Source organism: Hemitrygon akajei, chromosome 22 (genome assembly GCF_048418815.1).
Source record: "Hemitrygon akajei chromosome 22, sHemAka1.3, whole genome shotgun sequence".
NCBI lineage: Eukaryota > Metazoa > Chordata > Chondrichthyes > Myliobatiformes > Dasyatidae > Hemitrygon > Hemitrygon akajei.
Window position 1 is genome coordinate 61,522,917 of NC_133145.1, and position 17,956 is coordinate 61,540,872.

Here is a 17,956-nt window from a genome sequence, read left to right on the forward strand (position 1 = left end):
GTTTTTCTCCAATTGAATGGGGCTTTCTAGATTTAGCAATGAGCAAGGAAATGTTGTATGTAACGCACAAAGTATAACTGTTTTGTTTTGAAGTGTCTTCTGAAAGTTTCCACATAGTTACTGAAAATAAGCAGATTTCTTGTTCGCTTTATCAGAATGTATTGTCTTCAACTGTTCAAGGAGCCTGGATGGTTTCATTGCCTAATTTGAAAAAACTTTTTCACGCAACAGACACATCAGCTGTTGTTGATTGTTTGGTGATGGTATGAATCCATATTTAAGGTACACCACTCTATAATGTGTACAATTCTCTTTCATTTGGTCTGCTTTGGGACACGACCTGGTCTTTGGACAGTTTAAAACGCTGGCTCAGAAAGACTGGAAAGGCAAGTGTTGGGACCGGAAGTGAGGGTCGGGCTGATTTCGCTCACTCTCCTGCAATATTCACTCCTCTCTGTGCAGCACTGAGGCGGAGAATCTGCTCCCACTGCTATGCTATGTCTGTGAGCTTCGTGGCAACTTGCCCCACTATATGGTGAACTTGAGACCAAGGCTTTGGGGCTACTCTGGGGATTTGGGAATATGGACTCGGTTTGGTTCGGAATGCTGTTGTTTGCTTCTATCATTTGCATGATTTATGGTTTATTTTTCCCTCTTTCACTGCGCACTGGGTGTTGGTCGTTTTCTTAATGGGGTTCTTCTGGGTTTCTTTCTTTGTGGCTGCTTATAAGCAGGCAAATATCAAGGTTGTATAATTTATACATATTTTGATAATAAAAGTAATTTGGATCCTTGCATCTTTTGAATCTTTCTGCCATTTTCATTATGGATTAACAACCAAGGTCAAACACCTGATATTTTAAGTTCATCCTCAAGCACTGTAATCAATAAAGGGAAAAGTTATTATATTGTCACAACTCAGGCAAAACCTAACTTCCGCTTAAAGGTACATAAAGTGGGACTGCAATATCTTGGTTGGGCCATGGGCTAATGAAAAGTGGTCAAGACCATTTTGAATCTGCCCTTTCAAACTTTACTGCATTGAACTCCATTCCCTAATTTATAGGAATTTTGTCACTTGTGAATAGAGTATGGGAATCATATTAGCTAATACTGTACTACAGTGATAAGTAATAATGTGCAGGCCAGGCCCAGAAACAACATGATTTCTTTAGTCCAGATTTCTCATGATATGCTAAATACAGAAGTGTCACATTGCTTTTCAACAACTATATGTGCTTCGAGCAAGGTTGAAGAACAGTGGGTTAGCAAGAGATGAGGTGGTTATGTGATCATTGTAAACAATAGCATAGCAATTAGCGCAATGTTATTACAGCTCAAAGTGTTCTGGAGTTCAGAGTTCAATTCCAGTTTCATTCTGTTAAGAGTGTCTGTGTGTCCTCCCCGTGGAATGTATGGGTTTTCCTCATGTGCTTCAGTTTCCTCCCACAGTCCAAAGACATACTAGGCAGGTTAATTGGTCATGGCAAATTGTCCTGCGGTTAGGTCAGGGATAATTAGGCTTGTGGGGTTGCTGGGTGGTGGGACTCAAAGGGCTGAAAAGACCTATTCCGTGCTGTATTGCTAAATAAAATAAATATAATTTATGATGCACTGAGTATCAAATGCTTATAATTAATTAATTTCTTAAATTAAGCCTGTAATTCCTCAGCTCCCCCCACCCACTTAGAAACTCCCACTGCCTTCAGGGGGACAATTTTTCCTACTTTGGGAAACACTACTTTAAACCATCTTTTATAATCCTTTTACATTGTGAATACATGCTGGTATTTATGCATGTTTTATTCCATATCTGTCTTTAATTTTTATTTTTATATAATCCTTTATAATTGGTGAATTTTGTTTTGTGTTTTATGTTGTCACCAACACACCACAGGAAATTCCTATTGTATATGCTCTTTATAGATCTGGCCTGACTTGCTGTATATTTTCAGCAATTTGGGTTTTTAGTTTAGTCATGATCTGAATGCATTGCCTGAATGGTGGTGGGAGCAGATTCAGTTGTGGTTTTCAAAAAAAACTTACCAGATTGAATGTAAAGAAAACAGAAGGCAGCAAGCAAAGTGGCTCCAATAACTATCCTGTGTGTTGTAATGATTCTGGGAGCTTTATTTCTGTTAATTATTGCCTAATTAATACGTTCCAGGCTGTTAAAGAGATAGATTTTACATAAAGAACATGTGTGATTTCCTGGAGTTAGTCACCGTTTATTTTCTACAGGACTGTGGATTGATCTGGAGATTTCTTACAATGGTTCATTTTTAATGACCTTGGAAACCAAGATGAATCTGACCAAACTGGGAAAGGAATCTTTGGGGGAAGGATATAAAGTAGGCGATATTGGCAAAGAGGGGTAAGTTTTTAATGAAATACAATTTTGTTTTTCTACTGCATAGGATTGGCCATGGATTTTGTATAATAGGTAATATATATTTTTTTAATAGGTAATATATTAATCTACTTCTCATTATCACATATCAAGATAGACATTTTGACAATTGATTTAATAAAATATTTGACATTGATACTCTGCACAATCCCTTCACTGAATAGGACAACATTTTTTTTACTATATTCCAAAGTCTATCTGAAAGTGTGAGAATATCAGGAAAGGTAATGTTAGCTCAGGTTTTTTTGTGAATAGTGCTAAGTCGACGGTGCTTGTTCCTGATCTTGATTTTAAAATCACCTCCCACTTAACCTTCACCTCCCAGAAACTGAAAGATGCAAGGTCCTTCTACTGCCCTCCTTCCCTTTTGACTTGTAGCATTTATTCAGCCATAAACTGATAACACATGTGATCAAGACTGGATCCCCAATAAAAATCATAAAGAAACTGAGAGGAGGATAGATGTGTTGCAAAATTCGCCCTGCATTGCCGAGAGAAAGGGAAGTAATATTTATATATTCTCAAATTTTTAGAATCATTAAGAGTCTGAAGAGAAGTGTTACAAAAAAACAGTTGAACAATTTTAAACTACTTAACATGTAACTTGAACTGATTTCTTAAACTAATATACTGCTATTAGAAAAATACTCTTGCAAAATCTTTAAACAAATTGACCTTTTTTTTTCCTTGTGGAACCTTATGGCCTAGTTGACCAAATGGCTTTATAAATTACTGTCAGGCACAAATACCTCCACATTCACCCTATAATGAAGTGAACAATTCCAAACCAAAGCTTTATGCAGAGACAACATGACTTCCTAACTCTTATACTCCGCACCCCAACTGATGAAAGCAAGTGTGCCTAACAGCCTTCTTCATGAACCTATCTGCTTGTGTTGTCACTTCAGGGAGCTATGGACTTGTGCTCAAACATCCATCTGTATATCAGTACTCCGAAGGAGCCTGTCATTTACTGTACACTTTCTCCTTGTTTTTGACCTCAAGGTGCAGTATTTCACACTAGTCCAGATAAAGGTCCACCTGTCATTTGATTCCTTCACTCTGCCCGATGAAAAAACCAAAAAATTGTCTGTGAAAGGCTTGCTTTAAATTGGTCTAACCAGGGTGAAGGGTTCTTGCATAATCTGGTTGTATAATTAACATCTAAGATTGATCTTGACTTCAAAATATCAATTGTGTCGTGTTCCCACTTACTGCTATGGATTGCTACGGCAACAATGAATATAGAATTGAGACAGTTTTTTCATAAACAAATAAACATTTATTTAAACACTGCTCAATAAAAATGAAAAATAAACAAACAACTAACTTAACCGGAAGTTAGCTGCTATACGGCAGCTCGAACAGTTCTTAAAGCAATAAATGTGAACACAGTTCTTAAGTGGTAAATGTAAAAGTCCAATTACACAGTCAATAAGGAGAGATTTTCCTGAAGTAACGAATTCCTCGACAACGTGACGTTACTGCTGATCCCAGCCGAAGTATGCCTTGCCTGAAGGATTTACGACGAAGGTAATTAAAATGGCTTAAAAGAACTGACCTTCTCCTTGATAAATAACGCTACGCCCAGCCCTTTCCGCTTTCACAATGCAGGGGCTATCTCGGATGCAGGTTACTACCTTCTGAATGAGGATTCAATAAGGTCAATCCTGTATTGCCGCTGACGACACCAACTTTACTCGATCCTTCGGGTTCCCGCACTTCAATCAATCTTCACTCTCCAATACTTGGACTTTAAAATTAAATCAAAGATACAGCAAACATAACTGGCAATGATTTTCAAAACTGCCAGCACAACAACAATGTACCTTCCAGCGGGAATCAAAACTCCACTTTAAAACAAAACTGCGTCATGAAACCAAATACGCAGCATAATGGAGTAACGGACAACTTAAACAACATCCCAACAGAACTGCTGTGTCACAGCAGGCTTTCCTTGTGTTATACCTGTTGAAAACAGGCCATCACATGACCTCACTGGCATGAAAATTACATCATGTGACCTCACACTGGCGGGAAAATACATTACTCCACCATCACAAGACCATTACCTCACACTCACCAGATACTCAATGACATCATGGTCATGTGACAGTCACAAGATACCTACGTGGTATGTAACAATCGACACATAAACCTCTGTTTCAGGGATGAAAAATATGTAGTTTATATCCTATTCTTTGAACAAGTTATGATATTTCTATTTCTGAAGTCAAATCAGCATTTTATTTTGTTTTTACAGATTTCATAATAAAGGGGGAGAATTATGTAATATTACGACGCTGTAGAAATTTTGTACTATGCGTCCATTGTTCTTACTTTAGGTTAAACTTGCAGAGTTTTTATAGCATAGAAACGGATCTTCTGGCCTAACAACCATAAGCTGTCTTTTTCTACCATAGAGATTTCCTTTGTCTTGGTACCATCTAGAAATACCAACTTGTGCAACTTTACTATTAAAGCTAAATTTATAAGACTTCTAGCTTGCAGAGAAGCAAATTCTCCCATTTTTTTGTACATGTTCCTACCTTTACTTAATGTGGGAAAGTAAAGCTGTCTTGATAAACAGTAGGAGAATCTGTTATCAAAATATTCATTTGACTAGCTGGACAAATGTGCTGATAAATGGGCGAAAGCTTATGAAAATGTTAGGTTGCCTTGTCTGCATTTGCTTTAGTTTAAAGGTCCAGTTAGCATTTATGCACTAATGGATTCATAGGTTTTCTAGTTGGAATGGTGGGGCCAATGCAACAGTAACATATCTACATAAGTGTACATATCAAAAATCTCTCTCCCTTTTGCTCTCTTACCTGAAATCAATACAAGTGGGGCACTCTTTCTATTTCATGGGATATTTATGCAGGTGTGCATTTGAGCTGGGTTGGTTGCTTTTGATTAAGGGATAAAAATGTTATCTTTAATTCTTCCCAGTTTACAAAATCTGCTTTCCTTCTCTCTGAATTGTTAAGTCTCTCATAAGCAGTTTAAATGTTTATTGAACCGTATTTAATACAGACAGTTTAATTATATGTTCCACTAGAAATATATACCATATTACTATGGCTAGATGTAGTAATAGATAGTACATACATTTATAAGGGCATAAAGGGATTAAGCAAATATCATTTTTATTTTAAGCCACCTGGGTTAATGGTAAACATCGCTGTGCAGTGGAACAGCAATGTTATTATGTATGTGTTACAAGAAGAATTTAAGACATCTGCTTAAAGCTAAAATACTAGACCTTGCACATTGTGTGCATATCGCAGTTGAAAAATGGTCTTTTTTCACTAACTTCTGTTTATACGTTTTTTTCTTCATTTCTCCATTTATAATGTGTTTGATCGGAATCATCTGTGGATTTGTGTGATTCTGGTGAGTGGTAATTGTAATATACAATCCATATACCATTTGTAAAATTGGGAAATGCAGATATGTCAAAATCTGTTCAGGAAATAAACATTTGTGTTATTCCTTTACAAAGAGTAAAACCCATTGTTGCTTCATCTTTGCTTGTGCATGGGAATTCTGTCTGTAATGCAGTATGTTAATAAAGGGGCATCGTCATAGCAAATTACTTACAAAGACATTATCATTTCTGAATGTACAATTATGTAGTTTACATAGAAAAGTGTTGTGTCTTCATTTGATATAATATAATTGATACTAGTGACGATTCCCCTTTACATTCTTGAATTTTGGTAAGCATGCAATTTATTCTAATGTTCCTACTAATTCTATTTCTCCAAGGGTTTTACATTGATCGCTAAAGCAACCCCGTTGCCTGGGTAGATTAGCATTTTATTTAAGAGCTTCTCTATTGGAATTGTTCCTGAATGACCAGTGATAGTTAATTCAATGTATGGGTTGTAATAAAGAAGCTTGCAGATTAGGAATTTGACTGTGTGTTGCGTGAGAAAGAAAGATTTAGATTACAGGAAAATATAGATGAGTCACTTGGATAGAAATGTACTTCAGACCTGTGTGAGCTAATGGATTTAAGAACATGAAAAACGACAAGCGAATGTATAATTAATAGAATTCTTAAATGCACATAGAGAATTTGACTTGATGTCCATAGCTCCTGTAAAGTGGCAAAGGCCTACTTGTCTTTATTGCTCATGGCACTGAGTATAAAAGTTGGTAAGTTATATTGCAACTGTATAAATCATTTGTTAGGCCACTTTGAGAACATTGTATGCAGCTTTGGTGGATTACATAAATAAATGTAGATTTTTACAGAAGCTCAATAGGATATTGTCAGGTTCAGAAGTACATAAGGAGAGGATGGACAAACTTGGATTGTTTTCTCTGGAGAATTAGAGACTGAGGAATGGAAAGATGCAGTAGCATGCAAAAGTTTGGGCACCCCCCGGTCAAAATTTCTTTTAGTGTGAATAGCTAAGCGAGTAAAGGATGACCTGATTTCCAAAAGGCATCAAGTTAAAGATGACACATTTCTTTAACATTTTAAGCAAGATTACTTTTTTATTTCCATCTTTTACAATTTCAAAATAACAAAAAAGGAAAAGGGCCTGAAGCAAAAGTTTGGGCACCCTGAATGGTCAGTACTTAGTAACACCCCCTTTGGCAATTATCACAGCTTGTAAATGCTTTCTGTAGTCAGCTAAGAGTCTTTCAATTCTTGCTTGGGGAATTTCAGCCCATTCTTCCTTGCAAAAGACAACTAGTTCTGTGAGATTCCTGGGCCGTCTTGCTTGCACTGCTCTTTTGAGGTCTATCCACAGATTTTCGATGATGTTTAGTTCAGGGGACTGTGAGGGCCATGGCAAAACCTTCAGCTTGCGTCTCTTGAGGTAGTCCATTGTGGATTTTGAGGTGTGTTTAGGATCATTATCCTGTTGTAGAGGCCATCCTCTTTTCATCTTCAGCTTTTTTACAGACAGTGTGATGTTTGCTTCTAGAATTTGCTGATAACAAATTAAATTCATTCTTCCCTCTATCAGTAAATGTTCCCCGTGCCACCGGCTGCAACACAAGCCCAAAGCATAATCGATCCACCTCCATGCTTAACAGTTGGAGAGGTGTTCTTTTCATGAAATTCTGCACATTTTTCTCCAAACATACCCTTTGCTCATTGTGGCCAAAAAGTTCTATTTTAACTTTATCAGTCCACAGGACTTGTTTCCAAAATACATCAGGCTTGTGTAGATGTTCCTTTGCAAACTTCTGACGCTGAATTTTGTGGTGAGGATGTAGGAAAGGTTTTCTTTTGATGACTCTTCCATGAAGGTCATATTTATGCAGGTGTTTCTACACAGTAGAATAGCGCACCAGTACTCCAGAGTCTGCTAAATCTTCATGAAGGTCTTTTGCAGTCAAACATGGGTTTTGATTTGCCTTTCTAGCAATCCTACGAGCAGTTCTCTGGGAAAGTTTTCTTGGTCTTCCAGACCTCAACTTGATTTCCACCGTTCCTGTTAACTGCCTTTTCCTAATTACATTACGAACTGAGGAAAAGGCTACCTGAAAACACTTTGCTATCTTCTTATAGCCTTCTCCTGCTTTGTGGGCGTCATTCATTTTAATTTTCAGAGTGCTAGGCAGCTGCTTAGAGGAGCCCATGGCTGCTGATTGTTGCGACAAGGTTTGAGGAGTCAGGGTGTTTATAAAGCTTTGAAATTTACATCACCTGGCCTTTCCTAACGATGATTGTGAACAAGCCATAGCCCTTACAAGCTAATTAAGGTCTGAGACCTTGGTAAAAGTTATCTGAGAGCTCAAATCTCTTGGGGTGCCCAAACTTCTGCATGGTGCTCCTTTCCTTTTTTTCACTCTAAAATTGTACAAAACAAAAATAATACACCAATCTTGCTTAAAATGTTGAAAAGAATATTTCATCTTTAACTTTATGACTTTTGGAGATCAGTTCATCTACTACTCACCTAACTATTCACAGTAAATTTTGACTGGGGTGCCCAACGTTTTGCATGATGCTGTATATAATTGTGAGAGGTATAGCTAAGGTAGATAGTCTCTCTCCCACCACCCTAAGGTGGAAATGTTGACTACTGGAAGGCATAGATTTAAGGTAAAAGGAAGAAAGTTTAAAGGAGATGTGAGACACTTTTTTGAATAGAGTAATAGCAATATTTAGACCATCAGGGGATGTGGAGATAACTCTGCAGGAAACTGGGATTGGGATAAATTCAAAATCAGGTTTATTCTCATTGTCTTATGTGATGTGTTTTTTTTAGTTTTGCATCTATCATTAGAAGCAGCATTGTGCAAAATCATAAAGTTACTAGAAATTGCAAAATAAATAATGCAAAAAAAAACCAAGTTGCTTTTCACGAGTAGAGGAAGTTTAAAAAAAATGTATAACTTTTTTTCCTCTTAGGGAGCAAATATTCAGGCAAATAACAGAAGTGCAAGAGCAATTGGATTATAATGGGAGGGGATTTCAACTGCCACTGTACTAACTGGGATCATCTTAGTGTGAAAGGCTTAGACGGAGTGAAATATTTAAAGGGCATTCAAGAAAACCTTTTGAGCCAGTATATAAATAGTCCTATGAGAGAAGGAGCAAACTAGACCTCTTCTGGGAAATGAAGCCAGCTAAGTACATTTCAGAGACATTGACCATAACTGTAAATTTCAATGAAAGGGATAAGAATGGTCCAGAAATTAGCAGTACCAAACTAGTAAAAACTGTTTGGTGTGGGTTTCTAAACCAGCCCCCTCTTTATATAAAAAAAGATGAGAAATGCCCCTATTGAAATATACAATATGTTTAAAGGAAATGGTACAATGTGGTAGGCTTGTACCAGGGATCACTATCACACAATATGGAGTCAGCCATTCAGGAGAGCAATGAAATTATTTTTATTTTCACCCAAAGAGGTGAATGTTTGGAATTGTACCCAGGAGGGTTATGGAGACAGATATATTTTTCAGGTGGTCAGTACGGGGTTAAGGTAGGATAGCTGTAAGGTACAAGAGCAGCCATTGTCTCTTTTGAATGGAATGGGTTTATGGACAACTCCTCCTTATGTCTTAGAACAGAAATTCGTCAGTTTTAGCATTATGGTATACACTAACCATAATTTATTGTAATCAGTCCCTGATTGGCAAGTAAAATCAATAATTATGTCAGCCCTTTAATTTGAAATATTGATAAATCCAAATTACAGGCCTATAAAGAGATGCTTTTTGGCATATTACGTACCCCGTAACTGGGTCACTTACCAGCAAAGATAGAGAGGTCCGTTGAAGTCTGATGGTACTATTTTAACAGTATTTATTGATAGAAATACACAAAAATAATATCAATGCAAACACACAGATAATATACATCGTCAATACTAAATCTAAAAGCGTGGGTATAATAATAATCAATAAGAAATAGCTCTATCGTTGTCTAGGGGATAATGTATTGTCTGATGGAAATATAAAAGTCACTTTAGTTCAGTCAAGCTGCAGCCATTGGGGACCGCTGTGTGGCAATTGTTGGAGAGAGAGAGATGTAGAGAAAAACTTGCCGATTCCTTTTATGATGTCAATCCTTCAAGAGTCGTTGGGAGTTGAGTTCCCCGTTGTTAGCTAAAAACCGTTTTTCCGTGGCAAAGGCCACCGATTCCGGGCAAATGGGAACAGACGCACGTGGCCTTCCACCGGCTTTCGCTATTACGGGATCGCTAGCGTTTCTTCTGGTGCATCTGAGGGGCTGTTCCCCCAGACCCTCTTTTTATCCTGACTCACAGGGTCGCAGATGTCGATCAGGTTGGGATGATGCAATCCCTCCACCAACCTCCCCCTTGGTTCATTGCCTTGGGGGGGGGGGGGGGGGGTGCTTCGATGCATCGTGCAGGATGCAATACACAAGTCCGTCTCCAAGAGACAATAGCCGGTATCAATGGGTCTGCCTTTCGGAGGCCAGGACACATTCCAACCCTTTTGTGGATTCTGCATGTCTTTCTCTCATTTCCTGTGTCCCCTGAACTGACTTAATAGTGATCTTGCGATTCTCACAAAGGAGGGGGCTACCCCGCACCCTTCGACCCCTCAGAGCTGTGGCATATTCGTAACAGGCAAAGTTAGACTGCAAAAATTAATTTAGTTCTCTTTATGAACTTTGAAGAGGTTCCCAATTCGAGGGTATCTAGGAGTGATTAAAAGGCTGAAGCATTAAGATATAAAACTAAATTGTCAAACTTCATTTATACAGCAAGTCATTTGAATCTGTCCATCTGGATATTATCCAGTAACACAAAATTCAAATTTCAAATCCCACCACAGAAGCCAGAGAATTCAAATTAATCTAATTTAATAAATATAATATAAAATGGTGTCATCAATAGCCACGGAATCCTCTCTAGTATGTACCTCTCTCTCTCTCTCCCTCTCTCTCTCCCTCTCTCTCTCCCCTCTCTCTCCCTCTCTCTCTCCCTCTCTCTCTCTCTCTCTCTCTCTCTCCCTCTCTCTCCCTCTCCCTCTCCCTCTCCCTCTCCCTCTCCCTCTCCCTCTCCCTCTCCCTCTCCCTCTCCCTCTCCCTCTCCCTCTCCCTCTCCCTCTCTCCCACACAAACACACACACACACACACACACACAGCCAATGCCAATGTGGTTGACGCTGCTTCATCACTTGGTGAATAAATTTATTATGAACAAATTTTATCAATATCGATGTCTGTCTGGATCAAGGCCAGTTAAGGATGGGCGATAATTACTAGCCTTCCTGGTAGTGCCATATCCCTTGAGGAAACATAAAACAGCATACCGTGGTAAAGTTGGGGCTTACTACTGCGAGTATATGTGTGAATGCTAATTAAATAGAGTTGGGCTTGACCCAGATGCAACCTGACATTACCGGTTTCTTTGTTAAGAATGAAACAATACTGCTTATGTAATTACCTCCCATGCATTGCTGACCAGAATAGGTATAGTAATGAAAAATAGTAGGAGATGGGGAGGAGGAGTTTTGAAGGACTATCTTACTTTCATCAATTTTTAGACCCATGGTGAAGATGTAAGTTATGTATAAAAAGCTTTATCTCATTCTATCAACTTCTGTAAACTTTTATCTACTTTGGGATCTAAATATTAATCTTTTTAAGGAATGAAGCTTAAACTGCTAATTTCAGCTACGCTTGGCACTATCCTAATTAATTTAAACTATTTAATAAAAAAATACTTGGTTCAGAATGATTGTTAAAAGATTGTTTTCCTTTCTCTAATGCCCTTGAAAAAGGAACAGACCAAAAGCCTACTGCCTCGCTGATAGTGATGAGGAGTCCTCAAGTGCTGGATCTTCAGATGAAGAAGATGCACAAGAGGTGTTAGCAGGAGACAAAGTGCTTCCAGCAGCGGCAGAAGGGTATGAATATCACCTACACAACATTTTGAAGTAGTATGCTGTAACTTAATTTACATAGGTTTTCAATTATCTTTATTCTGGGTTTGACTTTTTATCTTAGTTTAGTCAGTCCTATTTATTGAATTCCTTGCATTTAATCCCCATTTCAGTTCTGAAACACTCCTAAATGATTTTAAAATCAGGCAGTTTTCATTGTAAGCAGTGCTATTTATCCAATTGCTGTTTAGTGCACTGCATTCCCACGTCCTTTGTACCTCTTTGCATGGCTGGATGGAGAAAAGCTAAAGGGTGTGGGGAAACTTTGCAAGTTCTACTGAAAGGTCAATAATGTGATATTTTAACAGTTTTTCTCTCAGACAAGCTGCCCAAGTTTCTGAGTATTATCAGTCTACTTCTATCTTAACCATTTTTATTATCTGACTGCAGTTTGCAATTGAAAAGAGTATTTGGCCTTCTGATGATTGCAATTTTGCCTTGAGTTGTTGATTTCTTTCTCGTGGATCATGGAAGCTGATTTTTTATTTCAATAATTGTCAGAAAAGAACTCAAAGTACAGGGGAAAAGTGCCCCTACACTTTATAACAACCCATTTATTTGGTGTTAAGGCTTCCACATTAGGTAACCGGCAGATCCTGCATTTGCAGAAGTTGATCTGCTTGTTTGAGGTGCAAGATATGAATCTGGCTGTGTTTTGACTACTCTGTAGCTATAACTAATGGGTAATAGAAACAAACTCTACACAATTTGAAGATGCCTTGGCGCTCTCAATTTCCAGTGTTAGTGTATTTCTGTTGATCTTTAAATATGCAACAGGATCACTTATAAAGTGGTTATGAACAGCTGCAATTTTTTTAAAAATTAGATAATTCAATAAATGGGTAAACATGTCACTTAGAAATAGTTGTCACTATGGAAATGTGATTATGCAAAATATTCAATGATAAAAAAGTAAATGATTTTCTACATGCACAGATACATGGGGGTGCATCGACCAAGCAAGATTATGAGACTTGTGGATAAAATTACAAAGTCAAAGTATTTTCAGAAAGCCACTGAAACGGAATTTATTAAGAAGAAAATTGAAGAAGTCTCAAATACTCCGTTACTGTTAACAGTAGAGGTTCAAGAGTGCAAAGGAACACTAGCTGTGAATATTCCACCACCACCTACTGACAGAATATGGTATGGGCAAGTTTGGTTACAATTTTAATGAAGTCATCTATGACTGTAGGATTTGGTTTAAGTTGATCATTCAGTATTGATAAGAGTCAAGAGTAACGTAATTTGTACAATTTTTCAGTGAAAGATATTAATGATATGTCAGCATTTATGTAAACAAAATCTTCTTTTGTCCACAAGTTTTGGTGAGACTTTGATTACCAAAATCATGTGTATTTTTTGTCTTGTTAGTCTCCCCTCTTGCTGTGTGTCACCTCTCTTCCCCTTTATCAGAGAGAGGTGAGCTTGCAGTATATCGAATAATAGGGTGAACGATTAGTTTTTGTAGTACTGCAGATTATGGTCTTTCTTGGGGCCTTAGCTACTGTTTGATTGGTGAGTAGAGGGTGCTAATGCTCTTTGCTGAAGTAAATAGGGGAGGGGCAGGGCCAATGCTTTGCTGCTGCTTATGAGTGGGAGAGGGAGTGGGGGGAGGGAGTGGGGGGAGCTTTGGGGTTCTAATGTTTTTACTGTCACTCATTTTTATGGGGTACCCCTCTGTTTTCATGGATGTCTGAAGAATAGGAACTTCAGGTTGTATATTGTATACATTCTCTGTTACTCAATGGAACTATTGCATTATTGAATTTTCTTGAGAGAGGGCCCAATTTTTTTAATACAGGTTCAAAGTTTGGAAATTATTTGCACCTAATGCTAGGAGAATGTAGTGCAATTGCAGTGTTTAAATAATCTTATAAATCTCTATCAGATAGTCTAACAAAAGTTACCAAGTTTGTCCATCCTCTCCTAATGGCACACGTCCATCCTGGTAAAGTCTCTACTGAGTCCCCTTCAAAGCTTCCACATCCTTCCTGTAATGGAACAACCAGAATTTAATGCAGTACTCCAGATATGGCCCAACCAAAGTTTTATAAGGCTGCAATATAACTTCTTGTCTCATCAACTCATTGCCTTGGCTAATTAAGGCAATACATTGTCATTACCACCCAATCAAGCTATGTAGCTGTTTTCAGGGAGCTATGAATTTGGACCCCAAGATTACGCTTGATCCCTCATCAATATCAGTGTTAACGTACCTCTGTGCATCCTGTCAAGGGTCCTGCCATTACAGTGGCATGTAAAATGTAAAATCCTTTTACATTTGATTTCTCAAGGTGTAACACTCACACTCAGCTGAACTAAACTTCATCTTCCATTTCTCCACTACGTCTGCAATAGATCCTTTTGGCAATCTTCTCCACCATCCACAACACCTAAATTTTTGTATTGCCTGCAAACATTCCCTAAGCAGTAAGGCTGATCAACACCTCTGCCTGCTAACCCACTCCTTATCATTTTTGTCTCTCTGCCTCTCACATTTATATTAATTGCATTTTTTTAAAAAACCTTGCTGTGTTTTGTTTTGTGCTGCATCAGATCCAGAGTAACAATTATTTTGTTCTCCTTTACACTTGTGTATTGGAAATAACATTAAACAATTAAACAACTAACTCACCTATCCATATTTTTGTCCAAATCATTCATGTATATCACAAGCAGCAGAGTCCCAAATGGATCCTTGCAGAACCCCAGTAGTCGCTGACCTCCAGCCAGAATTCTGTGGCAATGTATTTCTACCCTTGTAGTTGGTCAGGGTGATGGTAAAACAATGCCAGCTTCGCAGTATCAATAAACAAGCCATAAATGAGGAATATACAGATATATGGTTCACCTGCTCAGTTGTAGAAGCATTTTTCATGTGTCATAAAAGATATCAGAATCAGATTTAATATCACCAGCATATGTCATGAAATTTGTTATCTTTATGGCGACAGTACAATGAAATGCTTGATAGGTAAATAGAGAAGGGGAAAAATCTGGGTTACATTAAATATATATATATGTCGATTTAATAGTTAAAATAAGTGATGCAGAAAAAACAGAAATCAAAAAATATAGGATATTGTAGCGGTGTGCTACTGTTACGTATTCAGGCAACAATAATTATAGATGAGTTAGACGAAGGGTTTTATAACAAATAACACGTTTATTAAACACTGATAACAAACCCCCTTCAAATGTAAACAAACCCAAACAATGATCCGAATCCAGCTGCTGGCAGCTGTTCAAACAGTTCTTAATAGCGTTGCAGTCTCAAACAGTCTTTAAAGCGGTATTGAAAAAAAAAGAGTTCTTTAAAGCGATATGCCGAAAGAAAACAGTATTTTAAAACGATATGCCGACAGTTCAAAAGCTCACGGTACTTTTAAAAGGAGAGACTTTTTAAAGCGATGTAAATTCTCTTCCACGTCGATGTCTTTCGATTCCCAGCGTCGAACTCCCACGTCGAATTTTATTAAATGTAACAACTTAAAGTGACTGACCTTCCTTCCACAATATTCTCAATCTCCCGCTTTTTCCAGCGGAGACTATCATGAGAATAGTAAACGAAATCCTTCCGAATGAGGATCACACAAGGTCGAAATCAATCCACCGTCAAAAATCGGTTCTTCTCGATGTCCATCTTCCAAACTTCACTCTCCCTTAGCAAAGAAACCGTTGGCTCTGACCTTTTAAACTTTAGGCATTATATAAAACTTCATTTTTAACTCAACTGCGTCATCACATTAAATCACACAGTAACATGAAGTCATCTTGGCAAATCTAGCCACGAACTGCCCCACCTGACAGGGTGGGTCTCCCTTTTATACCCTGTAGAAAAAACCTGTCACATGACCTCTACTGGCGGGAAAATGACATCACTCCACCATCACAAAACCATTACCTCATGTCCAGTATAACTTCAACCCCAATCACGTGACAAGGGTACCACTGTCACGTGTCACAGGTACGTAACAGCTACACACAGTGCTGAAATAATGACATGCAGTCGGTGAGTTGCAGTTGCAAAAGAGATTTATTCAAACTTTGCGGCCTCACTTTAAAGCCTTCCTGTTCCCGTCCTCCCTGGGCGGGAATGCTGTAGGGGGCGCATATTCACAGTCCCGTCCCGCGCGTGGGCTTTTCCCCTGGCTGGTGAAGAAGGCCTGGCGCCCTTTTAGGGACCGGCCTCAATGCTGGCGCGCACTGCTTTGTGAGCCGGTTCGAATGCGCTGGGAAGTGGGTCGCCACATAACCCCACCCCCCCAGAACCGGCGATACACCTCCCAATGTCCTCAGTCTGGGTCGGTCTGTGTTTGGGAGGTCTGCCACTGCGCCGCGGTGCCTGAATCTCGACCGGCTGCGTCAAGTCCACATGGGCCGGTTTGAGTCGGTCCACTGTGAAAACCTCCTCCTTCCCCCCAATGTGCAGCACGAATGTGGACCCATTGTTTCTGATCACCGTAAACGGCTCCTCGTAGGGCCGTTGTAGTGGTGTCCGCCCCGTCATACAAAGACAAACACAGTTCTGCAGGTCTTTGGGTATGCAGGTCGGGTTCTGCCCATGCTGTGAAGTGGGTATGGGGGCCAGGTTACCGAGCCTCTCATGTACTCTGTCCAGGACTGCTGCGGGTTCTTCCTCTTGCCCCTTTGGGGCTAGTATGAACTCTCCTGGGACGACCGGGGTGCGCCGTACACCAACTCAGCTGACGAGGTGTGCAGATCCTCTTTGGGTGCCATGCGGATTCCGAGCAAGACCCAGGGAAGCTCGTCCACCCAGTTAGGCGGGCATGAGAGCCGACTTCAGGTGACGGTGGAAACGCTCCACTAGTCCATTCGACTGTGGGTGGTAGGCAGTTGTGTGGTGCAGCTGTGTCCCCAAAAGGCTGGCCATAGCTGACCACAGGCTGGAGGTGAACTGGGCGCCTCTGTCGGAGGTAATGTGGGTCGATACACCAAAGCGAGATACCCAGGTTGCAATCAGTGCTCGGGTGTAGGATTCGGAGGTGGTGTCGGTGAGTGGGACTGCCTCTGGCCATCTTGTGAACCGGTCTACAATAGTGAGGAGGTGCCGCGCTCCTCGCGACACTGGCAGGGGGCTCATGATATCCACATGAATGTGGTCGAAATGCCGGTGGGTGGGGTGGAACTGCTGTGGCAGGGCTTTGGTGTGCCGCTGCACCTTGGCTGTTTGGCAGTGCATGCACGTTCTGGCCCATTCACTGGCCTGCTTGCGGAGTCCGTGCCAAACGAACCTGTTGGCTACCATCCAGACAGTTGACCTGATGGAGGGGTGCGCTAAGTTGTGAATGGAGTTGAAAATGCGCCGCCGCCAGGCTGCCGGGACGATGGGGCAGGGTTGGCCGGTGGTTACGTCACAGAGTAGGGTCCTCTCACTTGGGCCTACGGGGAGGTCCTGGAGCTGCAAACCGGACACTGCAGTTCTGTAACAAGGGAACTCCTTGTCTGCCTGCTGCGCCTCCGCCAACGCTTCATAGTCTACCCCCTGGGACAGGGCTTGGATGTTAGGTCTGGAGAGAGCGTACGCCACGACATTGTCCTTTCCTGAGACATGCCGGACATCCATCGTGTATTCGGAGATGTAGGACAGATGTTGCTGCTGGCGGGACGACCGGGGTTGGACGCTTTCGTGAACGCAAAGGTAAGCGGTTTGTGGTCTGTGAATGCAGTGAAGGGCCTACCTTCTAAGAAGTACCTGAAATACCGGATTGCCAGGTATAGCGCCAACAGTTCCCGGTCGAAAGCACTGTATTTGAGCTCGGGTGGTCGTAGGTGTTTGCTGAAGAACGCCAGGGGTTGCCAGCGACCCTCGATGAGTTGTTCCAGCACTCCACCGACTGCTGTGTTGGATGCGTCCCCTGTGAGGGCAGTAGGGACGTCTGTTCTGGGGTGCACTAGCATGGCGGCGTTTGCCAAGACTTCTTTGGTTTTAACAAAAGTGGCTGCGGACTCTTCGTCCCAGGTAATGTCCTTGCCCTTACCCAACATCAGGGCGAACAGGGGGCATATGATTCAGGCTGCCGAGGGGAGGAAGTGGTGGTAGAAATTCACCATACCCACGAATTCCTGCAGGCCTTTGATTGTGTTGGGTTGGGGGAAGTGGCGGACCCTGTCTACCTTGGTGGGCA

At 40.3% G+C, this 17,956-nt stretch overlaps 1 protein-coding gene across 1 annotated transcript in view; it reads left to right on the forward strand.

Moving 5' to 3' along the window:
* The window catches only part of tex2 (testis expressed 2), a 105,378-nt gene that overhangs the window by 78,726 nt on the left and 8,696 nt on the right, over nucleotides 1-17,956 (forward strand). The window contains 3 exon segments of the mRNA XM_073026407.1: nucleotides 2,242-2,374; nucleotides 11,643-11,768; nucleotides 12,741-12,950. Of these exon segments, the coding sequence (XP_072882508.1) occupies nucleotides 2,242-2,374; nucleotides 11,643-11,768; nucleotides 12,741-12,950 (469 nt within the window).